At 42.6% G+C, this 12,877-nt stretch overlaps 1 protein-coding gene across 1 annotated transcript in view; it reads left to right on the top strand.

Annotated features, from left to right (window-relative positions):
• Positions 1-4,304: 4,304 nt before the first annotated feature.
• LOC104294105 (probable E3 ubiquitin-protein ligase HERC3) overlaps positions 4,305-12,877 on the top strand; it is a 48,299-nt gene continuing 39,726 nt past the window's right edge. Inside the window, exon 1 of the mRNA XM_009893669.1 lies at positions 4,305-4,559. Within this exon, the coding sequence (XP_009891971.1) occupies positions 4,334-4,559 (226 nt within the window). The 5' untranslated portion in view covers positions 4,305-4,333. The remainder of the gene's footprint in view (positions 4,560-12,877) is intronic.

Below are 12,877 nucleotides of genomic sequence, written 5' to 3'. Positions count from 1 at the left end.
GGGGGGGGTGGTGTGGTGGGCAGCAGCAAGCACAAGAAACCCGTGTCTGGGGTGAGGGCAGAACCTGAGGGAGGTGTTCTTACCGGGGTTGCAAAATGGAGACGATGGATGTGTGTCTTGTTTGGGTTTGAATTATCTGTTTTTTAAATGTTTTTCTGTGGGGGCACCTCTTGCTGAAGGCATGTGGCTGTACAATGGAAATGCTGTGTTTCTGCTTTAACTCGTTCACTGTTGCACCTTGCGTTGTCCTGCTCTACAGCCTGGTCTGCGCTGGATGTTGGGTTGGAGTAAAACGAAGGCAAAAGGAAGAAGAAAGTGGGCTTAAAGTCATAGTGGCAGAAGGAAGCAATGAATTCCTTCATTCTTGGGCAATACCGATAAAAGGAGCACAATTGCTAGCTGAAATCTCACAAACAACAGGGAAGGAAAAAAACTTGTTTATTGATGCCCTGCCAGTTGGCAGATCTCTTTGTTTAGAGAGCGTTCAGCCTTGAGTATTGCTTGTTGCAAGCACAATATTTACTTAACTAACTTTCCCGGAAAGGATGCAGTTGTGGTTGCAGCTATGACTTTAGAATATGTTTGTACGATTGTGTGAAGAGACTGTGTTTGTCATGGTAGCTGTGAAAAAGAAAGAAAAGAAGGGTGAAATAAAACATATCCTGTCATGATCTTGCATGCGGCATTATTATTTTACCAAACCACCAGGGTTGTTTTCTCACCAAAGGATGTATACTTAGTATGTCAGCTAGACCTTATTATAGCAGAGGGTGGATTTCCCACCCACAATAGATTTCCTCAAAATGTTCGCCACAGTGTGAGGTTTTCCTTTCTCTAGCTGTGCTGTGTACATCCTTCACTGACATTCCAGGAATAATTCACCAGCAAAACAGTGTTTGAGGAGGCTGAGTTATGCCACACCCCCCACCCCTTTTTTTTTTTTTTTTTTTGCTATGTATGGAGGGTCTCTGCAAATGATCAGCTTTGCTATGTTGCATCTGTTCTTATCTCTAAAACATGAATACTAAGCTGGCTGTGTTGTGATCTGTGAAAAACAGGAATAGGTGATGTGGTTGCAGCTCTTGCACTTTTCACAATCCAATTTTTAAAAGGGACTGGGAATGCACTAACCGATGCACTTTAAAAAACAAAACCAAAACACATTCCCTAAGTGTTTGTCCTCTGAAGATAAAAATTCACCTTTTTAAAGGTGTATCGAGCTAAGTGCTAGGAATAATTAGTCACTTCAAAAATTTCAGATAAGTGGATATAAATCTTATCTATATTTTGTGTGTGTGTATGTGCAGACACACATCTGTGTTAGTGCTTGTCCACACTAGAAACTTTTTATATAATTGTTTTAGTGTAAGGAGGGTGTGAAGTTTGTAGAGGTAGCTTGCAGTACAACATGCATTTTTACTTCCTTCCTAATTTCAGAGAAGAGTAACTGCCTTAACCAGACTGGAAATGGAGTGTGAAATTGTCATTTGAAGCCTTGTTGTGTTTCAGGACACAGCTCCTACTTGAACACATGATGTATTAAGACTTGCAGCAGCTTTTCTGGGGAGAGAAAAAAAATCAAATATTAAAACAGTTGTAATTTTTAAAATGTGTTATGTCTTCAAAATAAGTAAATTAAAAATGTGGCTTCCCAGGCCAATGGAAAATATTTAGCTGTGCCCATACACTCAAATGGAAGTGACTATGTTGGTTTTCACTCTTGAGTGGAAAGTGCTGCTCTTTCCCCTTGGACAAGAGCTGAAAGGGGATTTATCAGCAAAATGTTTGGAGGGTGGGATTCAAGGGAGATGCTTTAAAAAAAACTTACCAAAAATCTATTTGAGACCAGATTTTTCTGAAGGGTCTGGCATGCCTCATTGTCTGCCTTAGGGATTGTTAAACTTCAGGGTGTTTCAAAAAATTTGCCCGCTGGTGTGAATGATGGCTGAACTCCGCTGAAATATCACCCTAGTGTGCATATGAATTACTGGGAGTTTGAACTCTCACTGTTTTAAATAGTGTCTTATCCAGAGGAAAAAACATCTCTTGCCAATCATGTTGAATCGCCCTGCCCATTACAGCAACTTCTCGTGTGGAATACGAAAACAAGGAAAGTAATTGAAGTCTTTTTAGCGTTTTAAATGAAATTAGCACTAGGAAAAATGACTGTACTCTATGGGGAGCAGACTGTTCAAGAACACTTCTAGAAAGATATCCCAAATTAATATTTAGCTCATGTTGTACAATGTCACTGTAGTTCAAGGCATATAGTGCTTAAATCTCTTTAGCTCAGAAGCAACATCCACTTACACTAGCAGGGAATGTGATCTTTGGATCTTCAGGTTTGCTGCTACTGTGCTGCTTATATTTTCATAAGAAGGTAATTCCCCAGGCTGAGAGAAATGGCAGTCCCAGATTTCTGCTGTTTCAGATGTCAGCTTTGAAATGATTCCCTGCCTTAGCGTTGCCACCTTCAGGGTGTTGCTTATGCGAGGTTGGGTTTTTTCTTTTTTGAGACGGAACATGAAGTTCACTATAAATATAGCAGTTGTGTCATTTAAAGCACATGCATGCACTTCAATTTGACCATGTTCCATGGCATTCCTATTCTTAGTGTAGGAAATAGTGTAGCCAGCATAGAGGGTATCTTCCATCAGGCTTTTGTGCTGAGGGCAAGTGAGTACAGAGTGTACACAACAGCCTCTGGGTGCTTTAGAGCTGGCCAGTGATAAGCACATGTATGGATGTGAATGAATTGAATTATGCTATAAAGGAGCAAGGGCTGTTAGAGATAAATGGGATTCATAGCATACTTTAAAGCACCTAATAAGAGATCCTAGTAAACGGTTTGTGGTAGGAAATTGCACCACTGATGAAGTACAGCTGAAAAATCCAATCTTCTCTCTCCCCTGTGCAGCTCAGCCCTCCCTCAGTGGAAGGGACTGCAGCTGACAGGGAAGGATAGCGGGGTAAGAGATGAACACCCGTTGCTTAGGGCTTAGATTAGGAAAGGGTTTAATTGCTAATACCTAGAGCTTGAATTAGCACAAGGCTTTGGAAACAAACTGAATGCGCACGTTTCCTATCTGCTCAGTGTGGGAGAAGGAATCTCATTTCCTTGAGGAATCTTTGGTGCTTCAAGGGTTACCATCTGCTTTTTGATCCTGTGCTGAGGTAGTAAATGCTGCTGCTGTAAATTGCATTAGCTTAAAACTTGGCATGGTGAGTCATAAGACTTGATGTCTCGGATCTTTCATTTTCTTCTCTTCTTGCTTCTTCTTCCCTTTACAAAAAAAGCTTTAATTATGGTTCAAGCAGAGGTGTTCTCAATGTCTTACTAATATAGCCAGTTTAACAAATAACCCAAACCTATTGAGATTAGGAGTGACAAGGGAGTGTTACTAAAATCTTTCTGATGCTTCTTCTGGAATGAGAGCTGTTTCCCTCCCCCCAGCTTTTATGCATCAGCATCGAGTTCAGGCTGAGTAATTCCTTGGGCCTTTTTATATTGCTGTGTGTTTTTTTCCTTTCCCATGTTATCCCACTTTGAAATGCCTGACTTCCACTGAGCGCAGCACAAAAGATAACACCTGACTGCTGGCAAGTTGTCAGTGTTATCTGTACATTGCTGTCATGGCCAAGCTGTCAGTGTGCTGCTCTATGTGAACTGCTACTTCTTGGGAAGTTTGGAGGGGTGGGGTGATGGTGTATGTGCACATATTTGGGTTGCAAGAATGTGTTCTGTTGGGTAAAATACTACTTATTCTAGATTTGTCAGAAATAATACAGTTCTGTATTGGCCAGTACACCACAAATACCTGTGTTGGTCTATTCAGGACTAGTTTGACCACCTTTGAGGTGTGTTTTTTTTTTTTAAAGACTTCTTTAAGCAGTGGTCCCAGATATGACACTATAACTCTCAAAGTTCATGTTTAGACTCATTAGTCTAAAAAGCATTACAGTTGGTTTGGGGAGAAGGTCGATTTTTTTTGGTGTTCAAAGCAGAGTGATTTTGCTGAAATAAAAGTTCAGGTCTACTGGGTTTCAGAACATTTCTACTGCCTTACAGATGGAGCTGCCAGGGCATGAAGGTGCTGATTTGGTACCTGAGCTGTCTTGATTCCTCTTTGTTTGTGCAATGGTGGAAATCCCTTTTTACCCTCAGTCCACAAGCCTTATAATCATGCAGGAAGTGCCATTTTTGGTTGTTTCCACCTCCTGCTCTGAGCAGCTCATCTCTGTGGGACCACTTGTTGACTACTTGCTTCATTCACACTCCTTCCCCTGTTTTTCTTGCCCAGGAAGGATACATGACTTGCTGAAAAGAGAGAAAATGCTATGCTGGGGTTACTCGTCTTTTGGACAACCTGGGATAGGTAGCAACCTCCAGGTCATCATTCCTGAACCGCAGGTGTATGGATTCATTCATGACAGAAACGTGAAGGAGGTGGCATGTGGAGGAAACCACTCTGTGTTCCTGTTGGAAGATGGGGAAGTGTATACCTGTGGCTCGAACACCAAAGGCCAACTGGGGCATGACTGTGAAGGAAGCAAGCCAGGTGAGTTTGCTTTCTACACACGCTTCAAACTGTATTGAGGCTGGTGGGCTGGGAAGACCATGGAAGCTGCTTTGTGTTGATTGCTGGAGCAGCTAACGGAGCTGAAGCTCATGTGTAATAACACAGTGATGATGCTGAATAATATTTGCTGGCTCTGGAAAGCTAAAGCTGAGCAGCATGGGTGGGGGGACAGGTCTGCTCAGTTTGTCTGGGAAATGCATCAAAACAGAGGCAAGCGCAGATGGTCTCAGGGCAGATTTTGTTATTTGGCATTATGTTGCCTTTTTTATAAAAGGCAAGAGAGGGCCATGAGTCACAAGTGTCTTCTGCTTTGTCTTTCCAATTGTACTGCATCCTTATGCCTACTCTTGTTCAGTTATTTTGGGGAATTTTCTCATTTACCTCAAAAAGAATAGATCTGTAAGTATAGCTGTGGAAAACAATCTTGCTTTTGGCCAAGAGGGTTTATAAATTTTGTTTTTCCCTCTTGAAAATACCTTGTTGATTTGTGCCTACTCCCCTTCATGCTTTCTTAATCTAGGAGGAGGTCATTGTAGCCTTGTGTTCCCCAGACTCAAATTGCATTTTCTTCACTGTGTTCTAACAGGCAGAACCTGTGTGTGCTGATCCACAGGCAGCTGATGCCTCTCCTTCCCAGGGTGAAGGAGTGGTTTACTTCTGTATTGTTACTCTGAGAAACCCTGAAGCCTTTCTTACTGACTTTCTTTTGAATGTCGCCCTTCCAACTCACTTTCCATTAACTTCTTGGCTTTGGCGTGTGGTAAAGATACAGGCATTTCTGTTTCCATAACATGATAAAAATCCCTCCATGGGTAATTAGAGCAATAAGACATCATCATTCCTCAAACTGCAGACTCTGCAGTCTGTAGGACTTCAGGCTTCTGTAGCATATCTTATTATTGCAGGACAGATATAAGATATGTACAAAATACCCACAGTTTCCCATGTAGTATGTGCAAATCTGACCTGACTGATTCCACTACTTCTTTTTTTCTGTCAGCGTCTTTTGTCTCTTTCTCTCAAGCATGAGGTGATGGATGTGGGATGCTGGATGTCCGTGATGCTGGATTAAAGGAGTTGACCTTGAATCTGCCCTCTTTTGCTTTTCCTAAAAGTGGTTTTCAGGCAATTACTAAAAGAGGTCAGGTCTATCAGGAGTGCTTAAGTCCTCTCTGTGCGCAACTGCTGTTCATCTTCTGAGGACTTGTAAACTTAGGCCCTTGAATTAATGAGATGCTTAGTAAAAGGAAGCCAAGCATAGTGAATATTCCACCTGATCTGATGAGGATACTTTGTCCTGCAAGTCCTCTAACTAGCTGCGTGACTCCAGTGCAGAGGTACCAGAAATTCAGTACTGTTGTTCTGTGTGCTGCAGATGTGTACTCTGAGAAACGTCTTTGGGTTAGCCTGCTCTTTGCCCACAAAATAAAGCAAGTGTAAGATGGTAATGAAATGGAGGCTTCACAGTGAATAAATCGGAGCTGGGAATGGATCTTATGAATCCCGAATGCTGAAGCATAGTCCTGTAGCAACTGGGTAATCCGGTCTTCAGCTAGGACTCTAGAAGAGGAGCAGTCTGAGATTTGGAAAAAGAAATAGAAATTTATTTGGGTTTGAGCCCAAGTGCCTTTCTACACTTTAAATTATGGGACTGTTACTAGTTTTTCAGAATAACTGCAAGTTATTCTGAAAAGGTTCTGCAGTGCTGTTCTCTGAGGAGCCTGTGACCATCCTTGAGAAATCATGTTTGTCTACTGACACAGCGCTACTGGCTTTCCCTGCAGTGGAGTTTCTGCTGGCTGGGGCAGGTGGGAGGGGTGTGCTGTAAAGTAAGGAACAGCTTCTCTTTTTAGCTCATGGTGAACAGCCCCAGCAGTCTTTATGATAGCAGTAAACTGGGGGAGAGTCCCATCCCACACACTGCCGCAAGCCAAAGCAGACCCACACAAAGCAATGGGAACTGAATTTCTTAGTTCTGTTTCACAAAGAGGAACAAGAAGAATCAAGTCACCATCTTTCAACCCCACCTTCCCTGCATGGGATAAAAATGACCTTAATCTTCTGTATAGAAAGGTATGTCAAAGATCATCTTTCTTATTTGTGGATCTATGAATAAAGCCCTGCCTGGTAGGAAGTGAAGATGTGTGTGTGTGTCATAGGGTCCTGAGCTGTTGAAGATGATGGAGGGAAGACTGCCAGTAGGGATTTAAGGGAGCGAATGGGAGAAGTGCCTGGAACTGGGAGTCTTGCAAGCTGCATCTCTCCAGCCTCTGCCAGACAGGGCAGCGTGGGCTGAGTGAGGCCCCTTGGTTTTTACTGCCTTGTGGTTTGATTTTTGCCCAGCCTGTGAGAGCAGCTAAGTGTCTGACCTCTGCCCAGCTCTGAAAGTGAGCTGCATCTCCTGCTGCGGGAGGTTGTGACACAAGACTGATTGCCCCCTTCAGGCAGCCTCTGGAGAGCCCCTTCTGGACTTCATAACAGCTTACCATGGCCTGCATGGCTTGGTCATGTTAGACATCAGGACATGAAAATATGCTGGGGGTCTTGGACCTTTTGAAGGCTGTATAAAAATGTTGGATGACTTTAGAGGGGTGGAGTTATCTCATTCCTACTGCCCAGGTCTGTGCTTGTAGGAGGAAACTCCCTTTTACCTCTTACACTTTTTCGTGTGTGTACATGAAGCTTATGCTGTCAGCATGCTGAAAGGCTTCAATTAATGTTTTCGGAATATGTGATCAAGTTGTTTATCGAGAGATGATTATTTCCCAGGATGATGTCTGCTTGTGAATAAAACTGTGGGACTTTGCAATGCACTTAAAATGGATCTAACCCTATTCTCCTTGAAAAGCTTACAGGTTTTACTAATGACGTCCAGTGGGAGAAGTTATATTTGCAGTGAGTGGTTTTGAAGACTTTGCTTCCCTTTCTTCCCTTATTACATATTCCCAGTAAATATTTTTTCTTTTCTACTGCCCATTTACATGTATCTGTAGTAGTAGGATTCAATTTTGCTTCTCATTCATGCTACTCACAGAAACATCAAATAGTGCCATAGAAGTGTGTTTCAGTAGTTCCTCTTAGAGGAGTCCTTTGGAGGGCACCTTTTGAACTGAAAGAAACTTGATAATTAAAAAGCTGTGTTTGCTGTCACATCACCTGAGCTTTGTGGATGTAATTCAGTGACAGGATAGAAACCAGTGAAGTGATTCTTGTGGCTCACCACTACAGGGAACAGAAAGTATTGGGGGGAGTACATGTCACTGAATGAGTATGAGTCAATAGAGGTTTATTTTCTAGAAGTGCCCTTTCCTTGGATTTTACATTGTGGTGGTAAAATTAATATTTAAGATGTCTAAGAAGTTTATCCGAACTAAAAGAGCATTCCTTTAGACTACAAGCTAACAGCTTGTGATTGTTTCCAACTCCTCATTTCTGAGCTAGGGTAATACTAGGTGTGCCACTCCTATGGGCTCCACCAAGGGCCATCTATCCACATTGACATGCTCTTTAATGTTTCATTCCTTCTTTGAATTGTGATGGGTAGCAAGCTACTTGAGAAGTCCATCTCTGAGAGGGATGGGTATCTGGCTTTGTTAATATTGAAATTATTATTTTTCCTCACACTTTTTTACTTCCCCCCCCCGCCGAAACAGTCTATAGTTTGTCTCTGCAGTCACTTGGCAGGGATGCAGAGAGGGAGGCACTGTCCTGGTGTTCTCTCACTGTGACCATAGTTAATAAAGCTTCTGTCTGACCTGTCCTAACTTTTACTTGTGTTGTTACACACTTGGGAGTCCTCAGAGTCTCTGACTATACCTTAGAAGGAACTTGGTGATCTTAGTTGTGAAGTATTGAGCCCACTGTTCTGCAAAGTCAGTCTGAGTTTGCAATTATTTCCTGAGCATCATTAGATATTAATGTGTCTCCAATAGGAAGAGATAATTATGTACTGCCATAGTTTTAGGAAGCACAAAATTTATTCTCTGTAGTTATATCTAAATTTCTAATTCTTCAGCCCTGTAATATCACTTGAATTGATTTTTCTCCAGGTCTGACGTGATGTCTTGGCTCCCTGTGATGATTCTTGGATAAGTGTGTTTTATCTGAATGTGTAGGCATGTGCTGGGGAACAAAAGACTAGCCAAGGTACCTAAAGGTAAAGGCTCTTTTGGGATTTGGGCTGAATTAGAGGCATGTAAAACAACTAGCTGGTTCTTAGCCATTTGTAAAGCTTTAGAAACATGCTTGAGTCTGAGATGTGAAACTTATTTTCTGATTTAGAAATTTGTACTCCGCAAGTCATTCGGACTTCATTTGACTTCTGCTAGTGAGAAAGCCTGGGCTTTGGTAATTAGTGTCTCAAGGGAATTACAGGGAAATGGTGCCAAATTTGCCTCAAACCTTTCATCTGGTAACATATAGCAGGCAAAACTGTGCTTTTTTACCAAATTTCCTGTCTGGATGCAAATATGCAGGGTAGCATTGCTTCCATGTGCATTGTGGAATCTATTTGCTCATAGCTGTAGGGCTAGAAACATCATTATGTTTACTCTCTCAAAGAAAGAAGGGGGGAAAAAAAAAGGCAGGGGAAAAAGCCCACCAAAACAAAAAACCCCACTACATGATCCAGATCCCCTGGATTTCTCTGAACTCAGTGGTGTTTCTTTTCAAACATAAATCCACTTGTCCTGAACTTCAGCACAGGGTTAGGGTGACCAGAGACCTTGGTGCTCACTGCGGCATGCCTGTTAATCATAAACACTCTAACAGCTGAGAATTCAAATGTGCGACCTGCTTAGAAGGGCAGTCTGTATGGATCTTCCTCTTTTAGCTTATTCCTGGTGGGTGAGAAGTCAGCCAGGAGGCCCTGATTGCTCAGGAGGAGAGGTGGCAAGGCTTGTGTGATGTTGGAAGCAGCCGTGGCAGTGAGCAGGTTGCAGAGGAGGAGGTAGGCTGCTGCATTGAATAGGTGAGGTTGAGAGCTGCTAATGGGTGGGGTGACAGTGGCAGAAGAATGGTAAATTTCCCCTGCCTTCCTCCTCTTAGCACCAGGAGTGAAACAAGAAAAAAAGAGCTTAAACACCAGTAACTAGGAGGTTTCACTAAGCAGGCTCTTCACAGAGGATCTGAGATGGTTTTGTCCCCCTGTTTGGGCATGGCGCTCAGCGTGCAGCTATTGCAGTGCTTCCCAAGTGCTGTGGTCTGGGAGAGTCCTGCTTCGCATTCATCTCATTCATCTCACTCTCTCTGCACCCCCAAAGCAGAGCTGTGTGCTGTAAAAGATGTGGTAGAGGCACGACAGCTCTGCTTGTAGGCATCAGTCCTGCCGAAGCCTGGGAGGATGAGCCTGGAAAGGAGCGCGCTGAGGGATCTTTGGGGAAGGATGAAGTGACCTGGGGGACAGGGAGGCCCTTGCGGAGTCAGGTCTTCAGTGCTGGCCTGCAGCAGCTGACTTTAAGCTGGAAAAATAATAAAGGAAGGATTAGGACACAACTTATGTTTTAGCACTTATTGTAAATGTTATTTGTAAAAAGAGTCAGATCATTAATCTGGCCATCCATTGCAGAGTCAGGTGTGTTCGTTTGTACTTGTCCTTTTCCCTCCTGTGATCGCTCACAGGATCTGACCAAGCTATTTGTCATGCCTTCACTACTGACTGCAGCGACATCCAGCAATGTGGACTTGTGTTATGGTATGTCCATCTCAGCTGAATTAGTGCAATTTGGGCTTCAGGATGAATTTTAGGTTTCAAAATTAAAAAGCTGGATTTAAAAATGACTTCATTTAGAAAAAATATGTATATGGTCAAATGAGAAATAAAATCAAAGGAAATGCTTTCCCTTAGGTATCTTAAATATGCATACATTATGTCAAATTGTTTGGCTGAGGGCTCTGAATATGCCAGATATTTATAGTGGGCTGTTTTAAAATTTGCGTGGTCTCAATCATGAGAACTGACTTTCACCAGTGCACTCTGAGATTGCAGGATTAGGAGACCTTGAACTGAGAAGAGATAAGGCTCTTTAGCAGAGCCTAAACCAGTAGAAATCTGGTCTCTTGTCAGTAAAGAAATTTACAGTCTGAGCCTGAAATAGCTGTAATGTGTTCTCAGATGTAACTCTGAAGTGCTATTTCTAAAAACACATGTATTACTACAACAACAAGATCTCTCTTGATTTCACTTTGAGGGGTGAAAACAAGAGTGAGCATAGGGAAGCAAGATACTGGTGGTTTTGGTTTGGTGTTTTTTTCTTTTTGTTTTGAATCAGTACAGCCTATATTACTGAGGATGTGAGGGACCATTTTAAAGTCTCTTCTCTTGAAAGGCAGAGCTGCACTAGGAATGACCAGCTTTTTCCCTTTAATTGGGGATTTGTCAGGCAGTTTAGCAACCTAAACTTGCATCTATCTTGGTCATATTTGTTATTCTTGTATCATGTGTACTATTCAAAGGCTTTCTGAAGGTGCAACAGAGAAATAAAGGCTGTCCACATGCCTGGCTTGGAAGGAGCATGAAACCTTGCAACCATGCTGAAGCTAAAAGATGGGTTCAGGATAAAATGGGTGGGTTGTGAGGTAAAGGGGAAGAGCAGTATAGAAGCTGGAGGTGATAGATGCAAGTTTTCTGAATGCCCCAACCTTTTTGTACTCAGAATAGTTATGCTAGACAAAAGTGATGATTTCATTAAGCTGTGAATGCAGAAGTAGGGGTGAGAGTCCCAGCTTCCAGGAGAGATTTCAGTAGTTTGGTGGCTGCTGATGCTGGAAGTTCATTGTTCTTGTCTTCAAGATGTCTTATGAGACACAACCACAAATGATGCTATGCACTTATCGGGCAACTTTTGTATAGGTGTGTGGGGGTCTATGAATAGACATCTGAGATAAGTCTCTCTCCCCACCAACTCCAAAAACTCTATTCTCGCTCCCAATAAAGCAGCCTTGGTGCTCTTCTTCAGTAAGGATGTTGTGGTTTTTTTCTCTTGCCTTACTATCCTATGTTTCCTTTGCATGAAAACATGCAGACATGTTTTGAAGTAACACAGCCTGAGTTTGGTAAAGGTGAATGCGAAGCTTTCTGTACGATTTGATCTTGAAGGCTCACAAGAGTGTATAGGGTCTTCAGTATGAATGTCCCCTTTCCTGACAGAAAAGGGGTTGGCTTGTTTTTCAATGTGTAACTATTAAGTGGAAAGACTGATTTTGATTTTGGCTCATGGTGTGTTCTTGTTGCTTGCTCTGTCTATAGACATCGAATCTTCCAGAAGATGCACAACTGTGTCTCTGATTAAGTTTGACCTGGTCAACATTAAACAGCCTGATACTCTTCCTTAAGCTGTGTTGGAAAGAAGAATTTATCTCAAAGATCTTTGTGAAACCTCTCAGAAATAAAATATTTTTGACACTTAAGGCTGCTAGCAGAAAACAGCTGTTCCTACAGCAGAGCTGTGAAGAAATGCTCACTCTCTTAGCACCTGACCTGCCTTTTAAACAGCTGCCTGCCTATATAAACTCACCAAGAAGGAATGTACAGATGCTTATATCTCCTTTTCTCAGAATACCCTTTGAATCTTACAATAGAGAAAACTAATAAATAAACTTTTGTAAATGTGTAATAGGGCTGCATTCATTACCTCCCTTTCCCAGTCACCATGCTTCTTTGCAGTAATGTATTCTCAAGCAGCATTTGTGAACCCCATGGGGATGTCATTGACAGCAAGGGCAAGGGTGCTGCACTGAGTCTGCACTGTGCAGGAGTAGCTTTTCAGGAACATGTGGCTTTGTCCTGCTCCCATGCAAATCACTGCAGGATTGAAATAAACGGGAACAGAGTGAGGAGCACACTGAGTGCTTTTGAAAATCATGTGCTACTTTGTCAAAGCCTGGGGCCACAAGTGAGACTCTGCCAAGTGCAGCTACCAAGAAAATGTAGCCTTCTGTCTAGAAAAAAATATAAAATGCCCTTGTGAAGGCTAAATGCTTCCTTTTGTGCAAACCTGCTCCAATAATGTGAAAAGATGGCAAAATAGCACCAGTCCAGAGGCAAAAAGTGGAGCGAAGCCCTTGTGGCTGGCTTGCGATGTGTATGGTATGCAGCAGTGCTCTTTGTCTTGGAGGTCTTCTGCTCAGACATGATCACCTGCCAAAGAAGGACACTTGTACAGCAGGGATCTGCAGGATTGAGCACAGCAGTTGGATAATAGTAGACTCTTATCTTACCTCCTGGGGCAGTGATTTGCTGCCTGGAGCAACTGACTGAGCCCCAAGGACAGGCTGTAGACATTCCTGGGTCTTTGAGC

The sequence above is a fragment of the Charadrius vociferus genome, unplaced genomic scaffold (genome assembly GCF_000708025.1).
Source record: "Charadrius vociferus isolate BGI_N301 unplaced genomic scaffold, ASM70802v2 scaffold59, whole genome shotgun sequence".
NCBI lineage: Eukaryota > Metazoa > Chordata > Aves > Charadriiformes > Charadriidae > Charadrius > Charadrius vociferus.
The sequence above is the reverse complement of the archived record's forward strand: the minus strand, read 5'-3'. Positions and strand labels throughout refer to the sequence as shown.